At 36.9% G+C, this 24,466-nt stretch overlaps 1 protein-coding gene across 1 annotated transcript in view; it reads left to right on the top strand.

Moving 5' to 3' along the window:
• The window catches only part of LOC136880799 (pancreatic lipase-related protein 2), an 80,413-nt gene that overhangs the window by 18,875 nt on the left and 37,072 nt on the right, over window positions 1-24,466 (top strand). The window contains exon 3 of the mRNA XM_068226236.1: window positions 7,270-7,510. Coding sequence (XP_068082337.1) covers window positions 7,270-7,510 — 241 coding nt within the window. The remainder of the gene's footprint in view (window positions 1-7,269; window positions 7,511-24,466) is intronic.

The following is a 24,466-nucleotide window of genomic DNA, read 5'->3' on the forward strand; positions in this document are numbered from 1 at the left end:
TGGCATGAGAAGTGAAATGAATAAAAAATGAATGAAATGGCAGAAACACTGGAAAGAATAGCAAAAGAATGTCAGGTGAATAAGAAACCTCAAAGCTCCGTAGTTGCCAGATATGAAGACAAGTGTGGTCAGATGAAACTCGCAAAGCAAACAACCAAAGAAGACAGAACACCACTTCAAGAGGAAACCGAGGTCAATATTGAGGAAGAACCCAACCATCCCAAAAATGAAATCATGAATACAAGGAATATTTACCTAAATAATAATGAAAAGAGACAGCAAGGAGGCTTTAAAAAAGTAATGTATAGAAGATGGAACAGACAAAATGGAACCATCACCAGCACCAAAAAGCCACTACTCTTACACCTAGTAAGATGTGGCTTTTCAAGGAATATAGAGTGTGATCAACTTGAAATGGCTGGCCAAAATAAGGCCTTTAGAACAGGCATACCTTTCAATGAAAGAGACACAGTAAATCAACCAGATTCTTGGCCCGTAGGTGTAATGGTCAGAAGATTCATGTTTTGGAAACAAAGAGTAGGGGCTATGCTATAATATTCCAAAATATTGGGACATAAGCTTGGCAAGGAACTTGGATATAGTCTTATGGAATGTAGAAGGTTTCAAGTCATTCTAATCTTTTACAGAAGAAAGCTTTTGAAAACAATATAATATAGTTGTAGTATGGGGACATTTTTAACATAGAATATTATGTTACCTGGTATGTACTGTAAACATGTCTTGGCCACCCTAAAGGAAAGAGGCAGGCCTTAAGGAGGAGTCTCATGTTTTTTCAGTCAGAATATATGTACACCAAAGAGCACATACATTGAGGCAAACACAGCACTCGTTAGGACACACAAGATGTCTATAACAGGCTTATACATAGACCCACTCCAAACTATGGATGACACAGCGGAGCAAGTGGTGAATGCCGTCACAAAAGTTACCATAGGAGGAGACCTGAACTGCAAGTTTGATGAGATGGACCAGAAAACTGAGTTAATCATGAATTACTGTAGGATGAAGGCTATCTACTGGTAAACAAGCCACAGGACATAACATACAAGGTGTGTTTTTTAAGTAAGGGCCGTTTTGTTGTAGACAATAGAAGTTCATGCGCACATCGCAACGATCACGTGCGTCGTGTGCCGGCATGCCTCGCAAACAACAGTGTTCAGTTGCAGCTCTGTTGATAACCTGTATGGTTCTGTTCTGTGCTTGCACAAATGTTCAAGATTATCAACTTCCCCACCCTGTGCGAGGTTCGGTCAGTGATACGGTTTTTGTTGGCAAGGAACCTGTCTGCTGCAAACATTCACTGACAGATTTGTGAAGTGTACAGTGCTAATGCTATGAGTGAAGGCAAAGTGTGTAAGTGGGTATGAGACTTCAAAGATGGCCATGACAACATCCATGATGAGGCCCACTCTGGTCGCCCGTCTCTGATCACAGTAGATTTGGTAGCTTCAGTTGAAGTGAAGATTTGTGAGGACAGACTCTTCACAATAACAGCTCTCTTGAACACCTTTCCTGACGTGTCTAGGTCAGTGCTTTAAAAAATTGTTTCTGAAAATCTAAATTTTAGGAAACTATGCTCTCGTTGAGTCTGTAAACTCCTAATACAGGACCACAAAAACAAAAGATTTGAGTGTTTGATGACGTTTTTGACTCGTTATGCCTAAGAAGGTGACGGCATGTTGAGTCAGATTGTAACGGGAGACGAAGCATTGGTTTTGCATATCACGCCCGAATTGAAGCAACAGACATGGAATGGGGACACACACATTCACCTGTAAAGGTGAAGACCAAACAGACCCTGTCCCAGTGCAAGATCATGAAAACGACTGTGAACTCTTGGTTATCAGGGCAGGCAGCAAGTTTCTATGAAGAGGGTATTCAAAACTTAGTTGTAAGGTATGATAAGTATTTCAACAAAATTGGTGGCTATGTTGAAAAATAGAGTAAAGTATGTAGAACCTGCAAATAAATGTGGTGTTTGAAAATCGTCTTTCGTTGTGTAGTTATTTTGAAATGGTCCTTACTTAAAAATATGCCTTGTACATTGCTCCAAACAGCTGGAGCATAATAGATCTGGTTTTTGTCAGAGGAAAAGACATAATACCTCCTAGTCACAAGCTACTGTATTCAAATCCAGTTGCCACTCTCAGAAAACAATTGCCTGTAGCTACTCACATTTGGGTGTTAGGACATAAAAAAATTATACACAACAGCTAGGACAATCAATTTCAAGTGTTGTAAACAAGTTCACCTTGGAAGAGGGAAAGAACAAAAAAAAAGTGCCACTCTTGATTAAAAAAGGGCTTCTAGGTCCAGCACTTCATACAATAATGGGTTATATAAGGAAAGCCCAGCTGCCATAGGGACCAAGAATAGCCAACAGGTAAGCCATGGTTTGATGATGAGTCCTACAACCTACAAAAGGAATGCATAGAGCTACTACATATAGCCCGTGAAACAAGTAAACAAAAAGAAAAGCATATAAAAATCTCCTTCACAATAAGGATACTAATTTCACTGAAGAACAAGCAAGACTGCAAGAAGAGGAAGCACAAAACCCTTATGTAGCCTTCAAGGGATGAGTGATCCATCATATGGTAGAAATCCCTATTACCGGGCGAGTTGGCCATACGGTTAGGGGCGCACAGCTGTGAGCTTGCATCGGGGAGATAGTGGGTTTGAACCCCACTGTCGGCAGCCCTGAAGATGGTTTTCCGTGGTTTCCCATTTTTACACCAGGCAAATTAAGGCCACGGCCGCTTCCTTCCTACTCCTAGCACTTTCCTATCCCATCGTCGCAATAAGATGTCGGTGAGACGTAAAGAACTAGCAAAAGAAAAAGTGAAATCCCTATCACAGTATGGGAAAAGAATTTCTCTGACACATTAAACAGAGAAAATATTGAAAACTCTCTACAGATCAGAGAAAGTGATATGAGATGAGGCAGGCAAATTAGACAGGAGCATGATAGCAGCCGCCATAAAAATGAAAACAAAAAATTCCCAATGGTGTGTACATGGTGTCCTTGAAAAGGGTTCTAATATTTACAGAGGAAGCAGCACAAAACATATGAATGTAAAAAGGTCTTATAAACATTGGTCACAAACTCAATATCTTCGGAGTTATGGTCTGCTACCACTACTATCAATGATCACCCTACAGAGGGTCGTATGCAACAAAAGATGGAAATACGTTCCTACCTAAACATTGGTCATGTTGTGTTATGGTATTATTATGTAGGAGGGGCATATCTTGCACTCCGAACTCTTTTCCACTAAACAAATGTAAAACCATTATACAAGGACAATTGATGCAGTACATTGTGCATCGTTGTGCGCATTTGTACCATATCAAGCAAGAACTGTAGCACTGCAATTTGTTTTCTTAACTATCTTCTCTGGTTTTACAACACATAATGGAATCCTATTATTCAACATGGGAAATGGCTGATATGATCTTGTGTTACAGGTAAGCAAATGGAAGCAATCTACAGGTGGCACATAATCTGTATGGGCCGATGACCTGGATGTTAGATCCCTTTAAACAATAAGCATCGTCATAATCTGTATGCTGACAAATATCCAACACACCACACACCATCTGTAAAGTTGTTTAGTACCCTGTTACAACACCTTTCGGAAATGGGTTCTTTGCATCACATTTCGGTGTTTTCCCAATTTATTCTCTCCTCATCACTACTAGATGTCTACTAGTTGGTTCACTCTAGGCTATGTGCTATGGGTCACACTTTCATACTACCTCGTTGTAGTACATCCTTCTTACCGACCGCAGACCTCTACCACCCACCCCCAACTCGCCTGACTCATGCTCATTTTTCTTGTTGGTTTTTTCCTTCTACACACTTTTCTTTCCAACTTCAGCTCTATTCTATTCTTCTATCCTGTTTAGTCTTCCATTGTACTTTATTTTTATTTTATTTTTTATTACTTCTTCTACTGCATTCAGCCCTGATTTGTCTGATGACCTTGCTATTTACTTTGCAGCCACATATGATGGAACAAGAAACATCTTAATTAGAGATGGGAAGGCTTGCACACAGTGAGCCATCTAGTGACAAACGAAAGGTCCACTTACTATAGACCAACGGTAAAGCATTCTTAAATTCAAAACTTCATTATTAGGGAAGTCTTGCTCGTAAACAGTCGAGATTTTCTTCTGAAGATGCGCACCAAAGTTCTCTGTGAAACATAAAGAATTTCCCCTCATTTTGTGACACGGAAAAAGCCCAAAAGCTCATTATCATGTCTACAATTACGTGTCTTGAAAGTAACGTATCCACAAAGATGCACACGAAATGCTGTCAGTTGGTACAGTTATTTATTCACATCTACTTACAAATTAAACACACACATAACCTTAATCACTGCTATTGCTAGCAAAATACACACATCAACAAAGCCGCCATTTTAACAACTGCCTATCACTCCACCGTGGAGATTGCAACCACTGCATGTCACAACAACACGAGGTCACAAGTATACTCCTGCTACACCATAATTCTACTGAACAATAAAACTCATCTCTACTAGCAAGATCACCTCCTTATATATGTCCCTGGCCAGGCTTCTAGAAAGATACATCACAAAAAATACCTTCTCGAAAATTCTAGAGTGCTATATAGTGTACAGAATATTCTCCATCGTTCTGGTCTACCCAGTACCATTCTGGAAGTTACAGTATGTTTCACAATTTTGTAGTGGATTACAAATTATATATACAGGTAAGAATAAATTATATACAGGTTCTTACATTAATTGAACTGATATAAATGTCTATACACAGTGCATGATTCATGACATAACCTCATAAACAATATGATCGTATCATATGTACCGTACATATGATATAATAATAATACTAATACTAAATGTGTAAACATTTCATAGTTATACATTACAAGTAATAATAATAATAATAATAATAATAATAATAATAATAATAATAATAATAATAATAATAATAATAATAATAATAATAATAATAATAATAATAATAATAATAATAATAATAATAATAATAATTTCAGCTAAATACTTGCATTATTTACCCATGGGTGAGAGAATATTGTTTTAAAGTTATATCTGTTTATCACACTTGCATCATAAGCATCAATCTAAAGATATAGCACAATTTGTGTTCCATAGATTTAAAATGGTTGAAATCTGTAAGAAAAATGTGAGAAATTATGAGTTCCTAATTCAAGATTTTTCAGTTTTTAGACATTTTCTTACAAGAATTTGAATATTCGTGACCTTTCTTGTAGCTGCCCTCTGTTGATTGTGCGGTAGTGAATTTTCTGCAACCTATCTTCCCCTTTTTACAAATATGAATATAATATTATAAGATCACTTGATTTTCAAATGAAAACCAATTGAAACAACTAACCTCCACTGTGTAAGAAGTCCCAGAACCACTATTACTTGCACATACAATCCTGTGGGCTGATAAATTCCTCTTCTTCATAAATAGTCATATTCCATTAGACTTAATTTCATCTTGTGAAAAAAAAGTGAACAGCATTTTATTACTTACAGCTTAGAGATGAACCAGTAATGGTTAAAATTCCAAAATCATCTTTGAGGATTCTGTAGTTCATGTCCACGGAGGATGACCGCTTTTTAGTGTAGACAGGCCTGACGAGGGAGGAATGTTAATTATAAGCAACAATGTTTCTCAGGGAAAATGCTACTGCTTGTCTGTCTATTTAACTTTTTTCTCCTCATGCAGGAGAATATTTATTTGATTTTTGGTGAAAACTGAGCTAAGTGTTTCCTGAAATCTATTAAACACTCTGGTTTCATAATAAGTTCTTGTAGGTTTTATTTTAAGAATCCCCCTTTTTAATCTATTGATTTCTCTCCTACTGCAGGTTGAATTATTCTCCAGCTTTAGGACTTGCTGAGGTAAGTATCTACTGTACTTTTACCTCCTGAGAATATCAGTTACATTTTCTTATGTTATAACTTGATCATAATCACAGTCTCCTTAGGTTATGATTTTTTTTTCTAAAATGACTGACAGTTCTTTTGTTTGCTCTCTTTTCATTAAAAAACCCATGGCACTACAGCTCTGAACAGCCTTGGCCTACCAAGCAACCACTGCTCAGCCCGAAGGCCTGAAAATTACAAGGTGTCGTGTGGTCAGCACAATGAATCCTCTCGGCCGTTATTCTTGGCTTTCTAGAACAAGGCCCCTATATTACCGTCAGATAGCTCCTCAATTCTAATCACGTAGGCTGAGAGGACCTCAAACCAGTTCTCAGATCCAGGTAAAAATCTCTGACTTGGCCGGGAATCGAACCTGGGGCCTCCGGGTAAAATTCAGGCACGTTACCCCTACACCACGGGGCCAGCTTCTCTTTTCATTGGGTTTTCCTAACTTATGTCAAGGCATAACAGTCCATTTCAGTTTTCTTAAGAACTAATTACTACATTGTAAATGTAACTTGTATAACACTTACCTAATCAAACAACTGGTAAACTACACTAAAACTTATTGCGATTAGACTCAATTTAGTCACAAGATATGACTGTCAGTATTACTGCATAAGCCTTTAGCTGGACTTGAGGCTGTCAGCATGCCTTTCGAATATGTCATCAAAGGCAGGTATGCATGTGTGCAGAATGAGATAACCTGCTGTATACTAGCCTTGGTTCTGTGCTACGTACCTTCTACCATTTTTTAATAAACCTTTCTTGTCTTCCTTTTTCTTATATTTAGCCTCCTTTCTGCTTATCCTATGTGCAAAATATTCAGGGAACATCAAAAGGTCTTTCTTTATCTGACTTAAAACATTTTTAAGAATGACATTCTGGGTGAGTGTGGAGGCTCACCCTCCTCGATGAAGCTTGGAAGCAAAAATGAGCACACTGGACTTGGAGAAGTAATAGATATGAAAGAACTGGGATTAATAATGAGAAAGCCCATTCATTAAGATGACTATGTGAAGATGCAGAGTATGTCCTTATGATTTTGTGTTTACATGTTTGTTTTTCTTTCTCCTTTATGTTGCTTCCTTTGTCCACTCCACTTTGTCGTTGTATTTATTCTCTGTGAGTGATCTTATCCCCCTTCCTAGCTTCTGTGTCTGTTAGACCTGTCAATATGTTACCCATTTCCATATCCAATAGTGAAGGTCACTAATTATCATGAGATGTCATATTATCAAGCCATATTATCAGCATATTATCGAGGAGTAATATTCATTCATAATTTGAATACTTACAGATAAATGCAAATGTACTGCTGGTTGACTGGGAGAAAGGAGCAGCAGGCCCATCTTATCCTGTGGCAGTTGCTAACACAGAGTTAGTAGGACGACAACTGAGCTTGCTTCTCTTTGACATGATTTCTTTGGGAACAAAGCCATCAGACATTCATATTGTTGGATTCAGTCTTGGAGCACACGTAGCAGCCTGTGCTAGTCATATGCTTCAGACAAGAGGAATCTTAATAGCCAGAATTACAGGTTACACTCTGTTGTTGTTATTATGGTTCATTTTATTTATTATTATTATTATTATTATTATTATTATTATTATTATTATTATTATTATTATTATTATTATTATTATTATTATTATTCATGCTATTTTGCATTTACATAGGTATAACCAGTAGAAATTACATTGTATCCTTTATCCTATAAAAATATATATAATATAATTATTATATACAGTATTATTTCACAAGCGACAGTTGATTAAATTCATATTACATTTTGTCTTAACCCTATATCATGTAAATAACACATATATCCATAATACACAAGTCACAATTGATTAAAATCTATACTTTGAATAATCCTCCTAAACTGTTTCATATAAAGTTTATAAAATTCACCTTGTGGCACTGGCCATTGAATAATCATCAATGACCTTCCATCATTTCATTTTCTTTTCTTTTTTAGAATGTCCCTTTGTTGTTTTTTTATAGTGCATGAATATATTGAAGACATGGACAAATAGGATCATCTATAATTCTCTACATATATATGCTTTACTTCATCCATGTCCAGTTAAAAACTGATGTCAATTCAGGTGTGATTCTCAGATTCTCAGATTCTTATTCAGTCTTTCACTCACCAAAGGAATAAATCTTTCAAACTACACCTATAGATGTGTTTGACCAAGCAACCTGCCAATTTTTATGTCCTTTTTTATTACACGTGTAAACCAGCTTCGGTGGTAGGGTCATGTGAGGTGAATGGAGCAGAATACTGGACTCTGTTATAGAGGGTAAGAGGAGTAGAGGAAGATCATGTGGTGGGGTTCAAACCACTGTTTCCCGAATGCAGGCTAACCGCACAGCCAACTCGCTCAATTTGAGTCCTTCTTCGTTTATTTCAGAAATAATAGAACTTTTCTTGTTTTTCTATTAGGTAACTATGATTAGAATTGTTTTGTAACAAAGCCAAGGATATATGACTGTCTATGTATATAGCAGTTAATAATAATCATATGGCCTCAGCGACTGTGTGCAAGTATTTTAATTTGACGCTATCTGGCTGCTTGTTCGTCAGTTTCAACATTATGTTTTATTCTAGGCCTACTATGTAGCAGAGTAAACCAAATATCTCGTGAGCGTCTGTGGCTGAACTTTTAATTAATTTTGTCGGGTGAATATCAAATGTGTCACCAGTAATCTTTACAAGCTGAGATTGTACGACATGGAGAGTAAAATTGACTTTTTTCCGCCCTTCAAAAATCTGACTACTCTTCTGGGTTTGAACTCACTCTCTTGGGATTTGGAGGTCGACACTCTACTACTGACCCACAGGGGGAGATCATATAGCAGTTGTTCTATCTTCTTTCTCAAACATTAGTTCTCCCAGTGTCTGCAGTGTTCTCAAGAATTCAATTTGTTCTGCTTGATTGTTAGAGCATGTTTTATGTAATTTACTTTTAATTCCATAATTTTTAATTCTGTGCATCAATGTAATGCCCCCATTTTCCCGAGCTCAGCGGCAGACGCAAGGACCCCGTGGTTTAGACCGTCCGCCTGGCCATAAGATAAATTAAGGGCATAAGTGTAGGATGATATTTTGGATTCAAATAACACTCAGCAGGTAGTGTTGGGAGATCAAAGAATGCACATGCCCGGTGAGACACGGGACGAAGGGGTTTTCATCATCAGAGCCAGTGACGCAATGATTATCATAGCAACTCCACTACTATCCAGGCGACTTTACATTACCTTCTACTGGCAACTCTTCACTCTTGTCAGTTGTAATCCAGCAAACTGCAAAGTGTGAGTCAATGTTTTCGTGTAGCAGATACGAGCAGATAAGAGCCGATCTTTCTGGGAAGAACAGGAAGTTCGTGCCTGCAGGCTACGTTCCTCATTCTTGCATTCTTCTCATCTCTACACAGTATGGAAGTGACATTTATTAACAAAATCAGTGATGTGGTATTGAATTAAATTATCATCCAATTAATCAGCATAAAAGTGAAAAATCTCCTGAGGATTAATGAATGTACGTTGTGTCCCTGATCATAGAGTGATCAAACCATTAACTTAAAATAATTTTACACTCACTTATTATCACAAGCTATTATTTTACTTTATCTTTCCCTGTTAATGTCTGTTATATCGGCGATGCAATCTCATTGTTAACTGAAAAATTATTTTACTCACATGAATTTAACTGAAAATAATTCAATTCAGCTGAATTAAAAATCAACAACATCATTATTTTACTGAAATTATTTAACCTGACTACGGTGACAAAATAAAATAGTCTTCTCATCTTAAAAGAAATATTAATGTACAAGAAAATAAAAATATAATTCTTCTTTAAATTAATTCACTTATTTCTCATAGTCTTTACATTAACTGAAAAACATTTAGCTTAATCATAAACATAATTTTATAAACATAAATAAACAGGATTTTAGTATTTAAATTTACAATAAAAATTAACTGATGAAATGTTATGAGTTAACATTAAAAATTTAAGTATTGAAAAATCATTGGGTTTTCTTAATTCCAAAAATATATTGTGATCTCATGACGATCACTAGTAAATCTAACATTTAATCACTGAAAATATTTTCACTTTCCACTTCTTGAAGAAATATCCTACACAACTCTGAAATGTTTTTTTCTCTGTGACAGAATGCAAGGAAATCAACATCCTAGGATAAATACAAGGTTAATATCCTCAAATAACTAGACAGTACAACAAAAATCACACTCACAACAACACACAAGACACACGTTATTTGCAAGTCTGTTTAAAACGGAGAGTATCATTATTTTTCAAATTCTTTAGAATGTCTAAATTGGTGAAAATTATATTTGAAAGAATTTTCCACATTCTAACACATCTACATTCCACAATCTATAAATAAGATGGTGACTGGATTAATAGTAGTTCATTTGGTTGATCTACAGTATTAATTCCAACAGCAAAGTCAGGCATATTAAAATTAAACCATGTTGAAGAGTAAGCTAAAGAATGACTCTGTGACACATAAATGATTCCCATATCATCTGGCATGGGCTTGTATTCGGTTATGATTATCATCATTTATATTGAATATGCATTAAATCCTTAAATTCATTAATCACACAATGTCTGATTATATGGCTGTATCGAAGCCATACATGTGCTCTACAATTCGTATAATTCAAGGTATGAAAACCTGACCATTTATTCTAATGGCAAATTCACATATATATTGAGCACAATTTCATCTTAGGTATATAAAATAACATGTTCTGACCGACCGACCGACCGACTGACTGACTGACTGATTCATCATTGCCCAGCCTAAACTACTGGACATAAAGAAATGAAATTCTGAGGATTAGAGTGTAGGTACTTAAGAAGGGAGGATTTTTGGATATTCCTTTGCTAATGGGGTGAAAAGGTGGATGAATTGTTTGAATGAGTATATCTATATCTCCAAACCTTAAAAGTTTTGCAGACATATAAATTGGTATTTGGAATCTCCTTTAAAAATAAAGAAACATAATTTTTTGTTTCCAGAAAATCCCATTAAAAGGTCTAAAAAAAGGCAAAAATGGGGTTGAATATCTTTTATGAGAATACTTATATCTCAAAAACTAAAGTTGTTACAGATATGAAAGTGGTATTTGGAATCTCCTTTAAAAATAAAGAAACACATATGTTTTTTGTTTCTGGAAAGTCCAAATAATGGGGGTAAACGGGAGTGACAAAGGGGGTGAATTTTAAAAAAAGACTATATCTACAGTATATCTCAGAAACGTAACACATTACAGACGTGAAAACTGGTATTTGGAATCTCCTGTAAAAGTAAAGAAACATAGATAATTTATTTACGGAAAATCAACTTAAGGGGAACTGAAAAAGGGGGTGAATTTTTAAAATGAGCATATCTACAGTATATCTAAAACATTAACATGTTACAGACATGAAAATCCGTATTTTAATTTTTTTAAAAATAAAGAAACAAGTATTTCTTTTTGTTTTTGGAAAAATCAGTTATGGGGCAAAAAACGACTGAAAAAGGGCTTGAATTATTTTTATTAGGATAATGATATCTCAAAAACTGAAGATATTACCAGATATAAAAATTGGTGTTTGAAATATCCTTTAAATATACTTTAAAGAAACACACATTTTGAAGGGAAAATCTACTTTGGGGGAAGGGGCGGGGGAGGTGAAAAAAGAGTTGAATTCTTCTTATGGGGATACATATATCTTAAAAACTGAAGATATTACAGTCGTGATAATTGGTATTTGGGAGCTCCTTTATAAATAAAGAAACACATATGTTTTTTTAATTCACTTACGGGGGTAGGGTGAAAGAAAGTGAAAAAATGTAATTCTTTTTATGGGGATACTCATATCACAAACACAGAAAGTTACAGATGTAAAAATTGGTACTTAGAATCTCCTTTAAAAATAAAAATACATTATTGGGAGGGAGGGGTTTGATAAAGGAGTTGAATTCTTTTTATGAGGATACTTATATCTAAAAAGCTAAAGATGTTACAGACATGAAAATTTGTATTTGGAATCTTCTTTCAAAGTAATACATCTTCTTTTGTTTTGGCAAAATCCACTTAAGGGGTGGGGGGATGAAAATAAGTAAAGAAGGAGTTGAATTATGTTTATGAAGATACTTATATCTGAAAAACTTAAGATGTTACAGATGTGAAAAGTGGTATTTAGAATCTCCTTTAAAAATAAACACATAGTTTTTGTTTTCAGAATTTAAGGGGCTGAAAAGAACTGAAAAACTGGGTGAATTTTTATAAATGATACTGGTATACATACAGTATATGTCAAAAACTTAACATGATACAGAGAAGAAACTTGGTATTTGGAAAGTCCTTTAAAAATACAGGAATAAGTCTTTTTTTTTTTTTTTTTCAGAAAAGACACTTAACGGGGGTGAAAAGAAGTGAAAAAAGTTGAACTACTTTTTATGAGGATATTTACATCTCAAAAACTGAAGATGTTACAGACTTGAAAACTGGTATTTGGAATCTCCTTTAAAATAATGAAACAGGTATTTTTTTTGTTTTTTGTTGTTTTCAGAAAATCTACTTAGGTGGGGGTGGGGTGGGGGAAGGGCTGATAAAGGGGTTAAATTCTTTTTATGGGGATACTTTTATCTCAAAAACTGAAAATGTTACCGATGTGGAAATAGGTATCTGAAATCTCCTTTAAAAATAATGAAATTTTTCTTTCGACCTGAGAGACTACTGTTTCTCACATGTACAGTTCTATGTCCAATGGTCATCTTAGCCCCAAAAGGCAATACCACAAACGTGGCTTACAAAGAGTTTCTGGGGTAAATGAAACTCAGTTTTTCAGTGAGTTTTTATACTTTAGAGATTTTCAGATAATGTCTTAGTACAGTACGAAGGAATGATTACTTTTATCAAATTATGAAATCCATGCGAGCAAAGCCGTGGGTAACTGCTAGTATATCCATAAGCAGTATGAACCAAATTTAAACACTCAGTCGCTCACCAATTTAACAGATTAATTATCCTGGTGATTCATCATTTAAGTTTATAATAATTATTATTACTCCTGCCACCCAACCATGTCAAGATTATTAATAATAAATCTGATGACTTGCAAAAATATTCCTCAACATAGAATAATAATATTCAAGAAGATTCCATCTAACGCCTCTTAACGATCATTTGATCAATATTCACACTGAAAATAGCCTTTAAATGCACTGGTTTAATGTTAAGGACTATTATTATTATTTCACTGGTTATTAGTTATCAACATTGACTTAAGAAACCCTAGTATTCAAAGAAAATAACTATCAGACAAGTTGCTACAATTCTATTCCCACGTTCAAGTCATAAAATCTGCCATTACCAAGGTAAGAGCAGAAATGATAAGTGTATTACTATAAGAGTTTTAACTAACAGAAATTTACACTGTGAAAGTAAGAAAGATCATGACATATTTTAGGAAAGGCAAAGAAAATTTACATTATAAAATGGTGCTCAGTTTTGATGATGGGATTCGATTTCATGGTGGTGGCTTCATTTCTTTGGGCTCCACTCACATCTTAGCTAGTTATGTTGGTGATGTCTTTACTTCACAGGCAGAAAATCTCATTTTTTGCTGGATCCTCTTGAAAGTGTAGTATGGAATGTTCCACTGGTACTGCAAAGTCCACTTTGTATAGTTTGGAGGTCTGCTTGTTATTTGGTAAGCTGAAACTGATACGAGAGAATTTACGAAACGGAACTGCATGAAGAATACTTGGCTTGAAAATCAAACAAGAAAGGAGAATGAAATCTCCCATTGCTTGCTTACATGGATTTTACTTGTCTGGAGGCATGACACTACATAAATGTCCTTATTGGTTGTTACACATCATTACTAGGAGTTCATTGGTTTGCATACCACGTTTAGAATATTCCAAAATAGCACACACTGTCACCTGCACTGGCATTGAAAATTCCCGCTCATTGTCACATGCCACAAGTTCCTCCCCTCCGTTAATAGGCTGAGGGAAAAAAAAAAAAAAAAAAAAAAAAAAACCACACATACATACATACATACATACATTATCATTATAGACTGTTATGCCTTTCAGCGTTCAGTCTGCAAGTCTCTGAGAATTTACTAAACGTTGCCACAATCCTCGATTTGCAACTAGTGTTGTGGCTTCATTTAGTTCTATACCTCTTATCTTTAAATCGTTAGAAACCGAGTCTAACCATCGTCATCTTGGTATCCCTCTACTTCTCTTACCCTCCATAACAGAGTCCATTATTCTCCTAGGTAACCTATCCTCCTCCATTCGCCTCACATGACCCCACCACCGAAGCCGGTTTATACGTACAGCTTCATCCATCGAGTCCATTCCTAAATTAGATTTTATCTCCTCATTCCGAGTACCCTCCTGCCATTGTTCCTACCTGTTTGTACCAGCAATCATTCTTGCTACTTTCATGTCTGTTACTTCTAACTTATGAATAAGATATCCTGAGTCCACCCAGCTTTCGCTCCCGTAAAGCAAAGTTGGTCTGAAAACAGACCGATGTAAAGATAGTTTCGTCTGGGAGCTGACTTCCTTCTTACAGAATACTGCTGATTGCAACTGCGAGCTCACTGCATTAGCTTTACTACACCTTGATTCAATCTCACTTACTATATTACCATCCTGGGAGAACACACAACCTAAATACTTGAAATTATCGACTTGTTCTAGCTTTGTATCACCAATCTGACATTCAATTCTGTTGAATTTCTTGCCTACTGACATCAATTTAGTCTTCGAGAGGCTAATTTTCATACCATACTCATTGCACCTATTTTCAAGTTCCAAGATATTAGATTGCAGGCTTTCGGCACAGTCTGCCATTAAGACCAAGTCATCAGCATAGGCCAAACTGCTTACTACATTTCCACCTAACTGAATCCCTCCCTGCCATTTTATACCTTTCAGCAGATGATCCATGTAAACTACGAACAGCAAATGTGAAAGATTACAGTCTTGTCTAACTCCTGTAAGTACCCTGAACCAAGAACTCATTCTACCATCAATTCTCACTGAAGCCCAATTGTCAACATAAATGCCTTTGATTGATTTTAATAATCTACCTTTAATGCCATAGTCCCCCAGTATGGCGAACATCTTTTCCCTCGGTACCCTGTCATATGCTTTCTCTAGATCTACGAAACATAAACACAACTACCTATTCCTCTCGTAGCATTTTTCAATTACCTGGCGCATACTGAAAATCTGATCTTGACAGCCTCTCTGTGGTCTGAAACCACACTGGTTTTCATCCAACTTCCTCTCAACGACTGATCGCACCCTCCCTTCCAAGATACCAGTGAATACTTTGCCTGGTATACTAATCAATGAGATACCTCGATAGTTGTTGCAATCCTTCCAGTTCCCTTGCTTATAGATAGGTGCAATTACTGCTTTCGTCCAATCTGAAGGTACCTTACCAACACTCCACGCTAATTTTACTACTCTATGAAGCCATTTCATCCCTGCCTTCCCACTATACTTAACCATTTCAGGTCTAATTTCATCTATTCCTGCTGCCTTATGACAATGGAGTTTATTTACTATCCTTTCCACTTCCTCAAGCATAATTTCACTAACATCATTTTCCTCCTCCCCATGAGCTTGGCTGTTCACAACACTACCAGGATGATTTCCTTTTACATTAAGAAGATGTTCAAAATATTCCCTCCACCTCTCCAATGATTCCCTGGGATCTATTATGAGTTCACCTGAATTACTCAAAACACTGTTCATTTCCTTTTTCCCTCCCTTCCTAAGATTCTTTATTACTGTCCAGAAAGGTTTCCCTGCTGCTTGACCTAGCCTTTCCAGGTTATTACCACAATCTTCATATGACTTCTTTTTGGATTCAACAACTATTTGTTTTGCTCTGTTTCTTTCATCTACATACAAATCCCTGTCTGCCTTGGCCCTTGTTTGGAGCCATTTCTGATAAGCCTTCTTTTTGCGTTTACAGGCTGCTCTCACTTCATCATTCTACCAAGATGTTCGCCTTTTCCCATCTTTACACACAGTTGTTCCTAGGCATTCCCTTGCTGTTTCTACTACAGCATCCCTGTATGCCATCCATTCACTTTCTATATCCTGAACCTATTTTCTGTCTACTGTTCGAAACTTCTCACTAATCATATCCATGTACTTCTGTCTAATTTCCTCGTCCTGGAGATTTTCTACTCTTATTCGTTTGCAGACAGATTTCACTTTCTCTACCCTAGGCCTAGAGATACTTAGTTCACTACAGATCATATAGTGGTCTGTATCATCGAAAAATCCGCGAAAAACTCGTACATTCCTAACAGATTTCCTTAATTCAAAGTCTGTTAAGATATAGTCTATTATGGATCTGGTGCCCCTAGCCTCCCATGTGTAGCGGTGAATAGCTTTATGCTCGAAGAATGTATTCGTAACAGCTAAACCCATACTAGCACAGAAGTCCAGCAAATGCTTCCCATTCCCATTAGCTTCCATATCTTCCCCACATTTACCAATCACCCTTTTGTATCCTTCGGTTCTATTGCCAACTCTCGCATTGAAATCGCCCATTAGCACTATTCTATCCTTGCTGTTGATCCTGACCATGATGTCACTCAATGCTTCATAAAACTTGTCAACTTCATCCTCATCTGCACCCTCACATGGTGAATACACGGACACAATTCTTGTCCTAATTCCTCCCACTGACAAATCTACCCACATCATTCGCTCATTTACGTGCCTCACAGAAACTATGTTGCGTGCAATGGTATTCCTGATAAAGAGCCCTACCCCAGACTGTGCCCTTCCCTTTCTAACACGTAAGTCAAGTATACTTTATAATCTCCTATCTCTTCCTCATTATCTCCCCTTACCCGAATATCACTTACTCCTAGCACATCCAGATGCATCCTCTTTGCTGACTCAGCCAGTTCTACTTTCTTTCTTTCTTCCATAAGCCCCATTAATATTGATAGCTCGCCATCGAATTCCATTTCGTTCGCCAAGTTGTTTCCAAGGAGTCCCTTGCCTGTCAAATGGGAGTGGGACTCCATTACTCCCATAGGTCCGAGGCTTGCTTAAAGTGTTCTGAGCTCGGTAAATTCATGAAGCAGGATGCTGCCCTACTTGCACATAGTCCAAGTGAGGATCTCTCCTCTAACGGGTTATGGACCACCGGTGAATTGTATAGTCCTAGCCGCCTGAGCACAAGGAGGGCCACGACTCAGAATATGTCCGAGATGCCCACTCCCATTCCATAGCAACTGGTATTCCGACTCTCAGGACCACTTACTAGGCCACTCAGCCGTTGCCCATGGTTCACGAACTAGGACGTGACTACAGTAACCCACAAACATGAACCATGAAACATGAAAAAAAAAATCAAGCAGGTGAGCTGGATATCACAGCTGGCTTGGTCAAGGTTATGAAAACATAATCGTTAATAGATGATTCACTCACATGGCTTGGAAAATTATGTTTTTGCAGCCTCCCAATTGCAATTAAAATATGTACAGTTAATGTGATGGGAACAGTACCTTGTTTAAATCTTACGGCTGCAAGTCCAACTTTTCCTCTAATCTTGCTTCCATCTGTTTTAAATGCTTACCTTGCATAACATATTGTTATACCGCCAGCGCAGCAAACTCACCACACTAGCGGTTAGCAAACATGCACCAGCCGGTACTACCTATAAACCGGTGTTAAATAAACAAAGTTAATACACGAGTTGAGGAAATCAGTCACAAGGATAGGAAAATTACATTAAACAGTTACTTACCCAGCGTGGCCCAAATAAAACTCCCAGAGGAAATGGATAAAATTCCTTGTTTCGGCGCTGAACCACACAGATAATGAAAGGAAACTCTTGATTAACTTTTCAAAAACTTTAATCAAGGAATGAAAACTTATCATTTAACCAAAACTAACATCGTCCCATCTGAGAGAGTAAAAATAGTTTAGTTTGAAAATAAACAGTGAAAAATAGAGAATAACACAGAATGAAAACGCAGGCCTATCAGGTAATAACACTGATGGAAATCATTAACTAAAAAGAAATGGCTCTAATTCATAACACCAAATTCATTACAAGAATAAGTTCGGATTGATAACCTTACTATTACAGAAAATTATACGAATAAAAACTTAATTGACTACAGAACGTGTACACGGGCCCGTTTGTTAACGTAACTAAAATGAAATTAAAACTAAAGTTTAAACCTTGGGAAAACCTACTCATTTGATCAGTTTAATTGAAATAGTTAGCAATATGAGGCTTCACAGAAACATAAAACTCTAGCCCAATTAATAAACTACAAGGGCAAAAATTCAAGCCACGAGCGATAATCACACAGAAAAACAGGAGGAAAACAAGAAGAGACCAAGCGAGGATAGGGAAATCTTTCACATCAGTCGAAAATACATCAGTAATCTTAGGTCACACAACCAACGCGCAAAACCCACCGGCAACAATCAACAATCCCGCCACAAAAGAAAAGCGTTGCCATGGCAACCCAAAAAACACGCCGCGTCCCCCAATAAGGTACAAGGCACAACCAAGGCGAGAAACCCAAAATAAAGCTAGAAATTCACTAAACATAAAATACCGGAAAAACAGAAGAAGCAAGATTTCCTTAAAAGAACAAGGAAACTAGAATTATATGCTACTGCAAAACCTTGCACAGAATAAAGACAACAGAGTGCCGCGACACAATTTGAATTTACATGATTAATTAACGGGTGAAAATGATGGTTAATAAGTAAAATCTCCTTATTTTCATAGTCTTTACATGCCTATAAGCTTGATACTTTAGTAGAAATAACCACACGACCGTCCGGTTTGTAGTTCCCCAAAAAAATTAATTTCACTAACTTCACCATGAAATAGTTAATTTCAAAACACGGATCACATGAATTTCCTTGCAGTTTCATAATCACAGGATATAACTTGCCAAATGATGAACCACTTACTTGAGTGAAGCAGACGCTCAGCGAAGATGAGTTAGATCCTCACATACTTACAGACGCTTACTGAAGAGTTTGGTTTCCCAGGTCAGAATTAGTTAAAACCATTTACTAATAGGATGATGCAGAAGATGAAGTAAAACGGGTTTCAATCCCATATCTCAAGTCCCTCAGCCGGGGTCTATTCTCCAACATGACGCCAACATCTTGAGAATCCCATTAACGCAACTGCACGCCATGACTCCCAGCAACGAACTGTTTATAGTACAAAATGGCGAGGCTTGCTCCCATTGGCAGTAGCCGCGCTCCGATAGGTAGAAGAGCGCGCGGGGAGGGGAACACTATTGTGGGTGATTGACGGAAGATAGCAGCACCTATTAGACAAGGAATGAAACAGTCCACACCATACAGAAATGCGAGAATGTATTGACGTTGTCCTTAGTCCACAATAAGGCATATAAATAATGTTCAATAAGTATCACTAAAACACTTAGTGTACGAGGGAAACCATACGCTTAGTCGTATAGAATAATTAAGTTTTTTTCTACGGCGATGTTGCCAGTTCAAAATAGGTTCTCAGGGTAGGGTAAATTGCGTTACACCATAACATTGTTATTTAATCTATTATTATCATATCTGAAATGTGGGGCAAATACCTTAATTGCTAAGGTTCATCAAATTAACTGAATCTTCTGTCTTGCTGTGTGTTGCTTTATAGATTTTAATTCTTTCTTTTATTTTAATATCAATATCTAGTGATAATACTGGAAACTTCAAAGAAAGCTCTTCTATAAGCTGTAATGTTCATAATTATTTGTTCTCTTTGAAGGATCTGTTTTTCTTCTCTTCTTAGGGTTTTTCCCAAACTCCATATGTTAGCATAGGCATAATAGCCCCATTATAAAGTATATCATCTTAATAGTTTATTGACCCAATCCCCATTGAAGTTTTACTGTTCTACCTAGCATGTTTATTAGTTGAAGTGACTTTTCTGCTAAAATCTGTGTATGTGTACTGGAATTACATTTATTGTCAAAATATATATCTAATTCTCTAACGTGTTCAACGAGGCTGATGACCTAGATATTAGGCCCCTTTAAACAACAAGCATCATCATCATCATCATCATCATCATCATCATCATCATCATCATCATCATCATCATCATCATCATCAACTTGTTCAAGTTGTTTGAAATTTAAATAAATTTTTATTGGTACACTATTATCTTTCCTTTATATATATATTGATCAGCACCTTAGATTTACTATTATTAAATTTAACTTTGTTATTGTTAGTCAAGTTTTCTATTAACTTTGTCTCCATTGGCATAATTTTCTGTCTTAGTTTTATGATATCCTTTAGTTAAAATCAACAGATCACCTGCAAATGTAACAACATGAGAATATTTTGAGAATTTCAGATCAAGCAATAAATTATACATTATATTCCAGAAACCTGGTCTGCAGCATGAACCTTGTGCCTTTTTAAATCTCTTTTATGATTTCATATATATTCGTATGTAAAGCTGCATATCTGTTGGCGAAGTAACTTAACATTAACTTGTAAAGATTTTTAGGACAGTTAAATTATTTTAAATTGATAAGATTTCTGCATTAAATCCTCCATGGACATATAAACTAACTGCAACATTGCTTTTTTTTTTTTTTCTTTTTCTTGGATATTTTACATATATAATGAAGCTTTTAACTGCCATAGCTGCATCAGCAGTTCCTTTCTGAGGAGTGAAGCCATATTGTCAGTCATTTATTAACCCATTCGCATCCTGTTTAAATACCATAGCAGTTCACTGAGAAAACCATTTAAATCCCACAGTAAGGCACACACTGTGAGGATGTGGGCCACGGTGAAGTTGCCACCACAAAAACAAACTGAGGGGTCTTACCCCTTTTGGAGTTAAAAGCACGTAGATCTTAAATGACATATCCACAGCCTACACAAAACTACGGCCCCTTGGGAGGTCACGTGGTCTCGCCGTAGACTTGCCAACCGTCATCATTTGTATCACTTTCTGTCTCATCAGCACTACTACATGCATCACTCGAACTCAAACTAAGACCTTCAGGGTCTATTTCGTCATCACAAACATCACTGTCTTTATAATCACTCTCTAAAACACTATCTATTAGCTTTCATATTCCATCTTCTTCAACACCAACACATCTGCTTGACGTCATGATTGCAGCTGATGTGAGCAAAATAATATGAACAAAAATTCTTTTATCTCTTGTTCCAGAAGTGTGTGATAACCTGGAGTGCAGGAAATAACCAAAGCCACATGTCTAAACTTCAGCTCGGAATGCATACAAGTGGCATCTGTGAGTTAGTAACTGAACTACATGTATTGATATACAGCAGTGCATCGCCACGAGCTGAGTTTGTCATTGGATTCATATGCCACGATTAACTTTTATGAGCTAGGGTCGTCAAATGATGCGATTGGGTTAAATCACTAGTACGTATGTCTGTCTTCGACAGTCAAGATTACTATCTATAAAACTTTTAATCATAAGATATATTAATAAATGAACTATTAATATATCTTATGAATAAAAGTTACACATTCCAGGTTTTATATGGCATTGGAATGGAACCAAAACAGGTCTTGTAGAATTTGCTTCCAAACCATATTGAGTGCAGTTGTAGCTCAGAGTTGTATTTGACATCTGTGGATCTGCATACTGTTGAGAAACCTACATATAACTGTCCAAAACACTGGAGTGGGGAGATTTATCCCGGTGCCATTGTGACAGAGAAGGGTAAATTTAGAGGAAATTGCCTTCTTTTAAGAACGAATGTTATACGCAGATTCACAAGTGATAAATCTATTCTTGGAATAAAACACTTTCTTCCTGAAGCTGAGTCCGTCTGAATTTCTGCATGAACATCATTTTCGTCTAGCTTCCATCAATTCAATCTCGTCCCATTGCACTTCATTATCATCATTGCACACTATGGAGTCAATGTTAGTGTGTGTTATTTGGTCACCTTTCAAACTATTCAGAACCTATTGGTTGATGTTGTTAACTTGTTCGTTTCTTGGTCAAAAAATTGCTTGTTTGGAAAACATTGTACTCTGACTTGGATGAAAAGAAGAACCAAGTGAATCTCGCACAATATTTTTTTGAAATACTGTTTTGTTGAATCTCAGTATTGCCATTTGGCCTAGTTCTCCATTTTCAAGTTTTAGAATTCATTCAATGAAGTTAATTCTTAATTTTGAGCCATAAAGTAGAATATTTAAAACTTGACTGGATAACATCTGTAACAGTGGTAACAGTGAGGAATTCCTGCCAGGCACTGTCTGAAGCCTGCACCAAGCAAGACCACTTTTCTAGCGAAAGGTGATTTGTTGTTCATTATATATAGCTGGCCTACAACTGAAGAGCATAAAGGAGAGCCATGGTTGCCTCATCCCATTTGATTAACTCAATCTGTCTCATTTCCACCATGTCTTCTGGCATTCTTATGTTAGATATTGCAAAGTTAGTCATTTCTCTGTCTTTCCTGTGACTTAACTTTACTTCATTCATCTTACCCCAAATGCATAGTTTTAACTTCCATTGTTTGTTGTATCTCTATATTTCATCTTTGCCACTTTTGCCTTTGTTTACTCTTTTAGCCTTCCTCGTGGATTTTTAGCACGTTTGATAGTCGGCTCATTTCAGAAAAATTGAACACATGGAATTCAGACAGCCTTTGATGATTGAAAATTGAAATGAATGATATATGATAGTAGGAAGGGAGAGGGCGAAGGCCGGTGCTGGCACATAGCTTACTCCTGTCGAATAGCACCAAGGGGTCTGCTCAAGGTTTTACGTCACCATCTGACAAACGAATCACCATCAACTGCGTCATATGCCCTCACTCCATATGAGCGAGGCTTTTGACACACATTCTAACGATTAGAAATTGTATACCACCACCTCTCCTACCCTACTGGTAAAAATATTTTCTACGAACGGGACTCAAACCAGCTAGCCATGATGTGAGACCACATAAACTTCATGCTTTAACACCCACAAACAACAACAACATGCTCTACTGTTTCCTTAATGATAGCTAGAGATAATGTGTATTCAAACTCCAAAATGGAAAAAAAAATTCATGTCATTGAAAGATAGTATTTTTCACTAAACAGTTCAAGTGGTCATCATTGCATTGTTCTTGCAACCCATATCTGGTACCAGTTTTCACTCAAATGTTCCCATTTTCTCAATGTACGTATCTATGGAAGGCAACAGAAGTCAAGATGTACATGGCTTGAACTCGTGCTGATAGATATAGCCATGTATTATGTCATCATGGCGAATTTGAGACAATAACTTCACTGATAGGATCATATTTTTCTTTAGAAAGTACAAAAGTCATAATCATGAGAGGTTCATTGTAAAGAAAACATAAACAGGGTCCACTCAGCCTCGGGAGGTCAACTGAGTAGAGGGGGGTTCGATTCCCACCTCATCTATCCTCGAAGTGGTTTTCAATAGTTTCCCATTTCTCCTCCAGGCAAATGCTGGGATGATACATAACCTAAGTCCAGCTTCATGGCTAAATGGTTAGCATATTGGCCTTCGGTCACAGAGGTCCCAGGTTTGATTCCCGGTAAGGTTGGGAATTTTAACCATAATTGGTTAATTTTGCTGGCACGGGGGCTAGGTGTACTTGTCGTCTTTTTCATCATTTCATCCTCATCACAACACGCAGATCGCCTATGGCGTCAAATCAAAAGACCTGCATCTGGCGAGCCGAACTTGTCCTCGGACACTCCCGGTACTAAAAGCCATACGCCATTTCATTTCACCTAACTTAAGGCTATGGCCACTTCCTTCCTTCTTCCTTGTCTATCTCTTCCAATCTTATCATCCCCCCCACAAGGCTCCTGATCAGCATAGGAAGTTAGGCTGCCTGGGCAAGATACTGGTCCTCCTCCACGGTTGTATCCCTGCGACCCAAAGTCTCACGCTCCAGGACACTGCTCTTGAGACAGTAGACGTGGAATTCCTCACTGACTCCAAGGGAAAAGCAAACCCTGGAGAGTAAACAGATTAAGAAAGAAAGAAAGAAAGAAAGAAAGAAAGGAAGGAAGAAGACACAACAAACTATAACTGGTAACAAGTTCAGCTGTTGAAACATTCTAGTTTTCTCAATATCACTGTGAATGACAGACAGAATAGGGATGTTATATACATATATATGTAGGTTGATGCCCTCACTCCATATGAGCACTGCAGAGAGGTTTGGATTTAATTCAGGCCTTTGGCACACAATCTAGTGATTAGAAATTGAATCCCACCACCTCCCTTACCTTACTGGTCGTAAAAAAAATTTCAACCAATGGGACTCGAACTGGCTATCCGTGGTGTCCGACCATAAAGTTGATGCCTTAACAACCATAGCCACAGACAGACTGTTTTTGTACATGCTTACTGATGGAAAAAATGTGTTAT

This window comes from Anabrus simplex, chromosome 1 (genome assembly GCF_040414725.1).
Source record: "Anabrus simplex isolate iqAnaSimp1 chromosome 1, ASM4041472v1, whole genome shotgun sequence".
Lineage (NCBI taxonomy): Eukaryota > Metazoa > Arthropoda > Insecta > Orthoptera > Tettigoniidae > Anabrus > Anabrus simplex.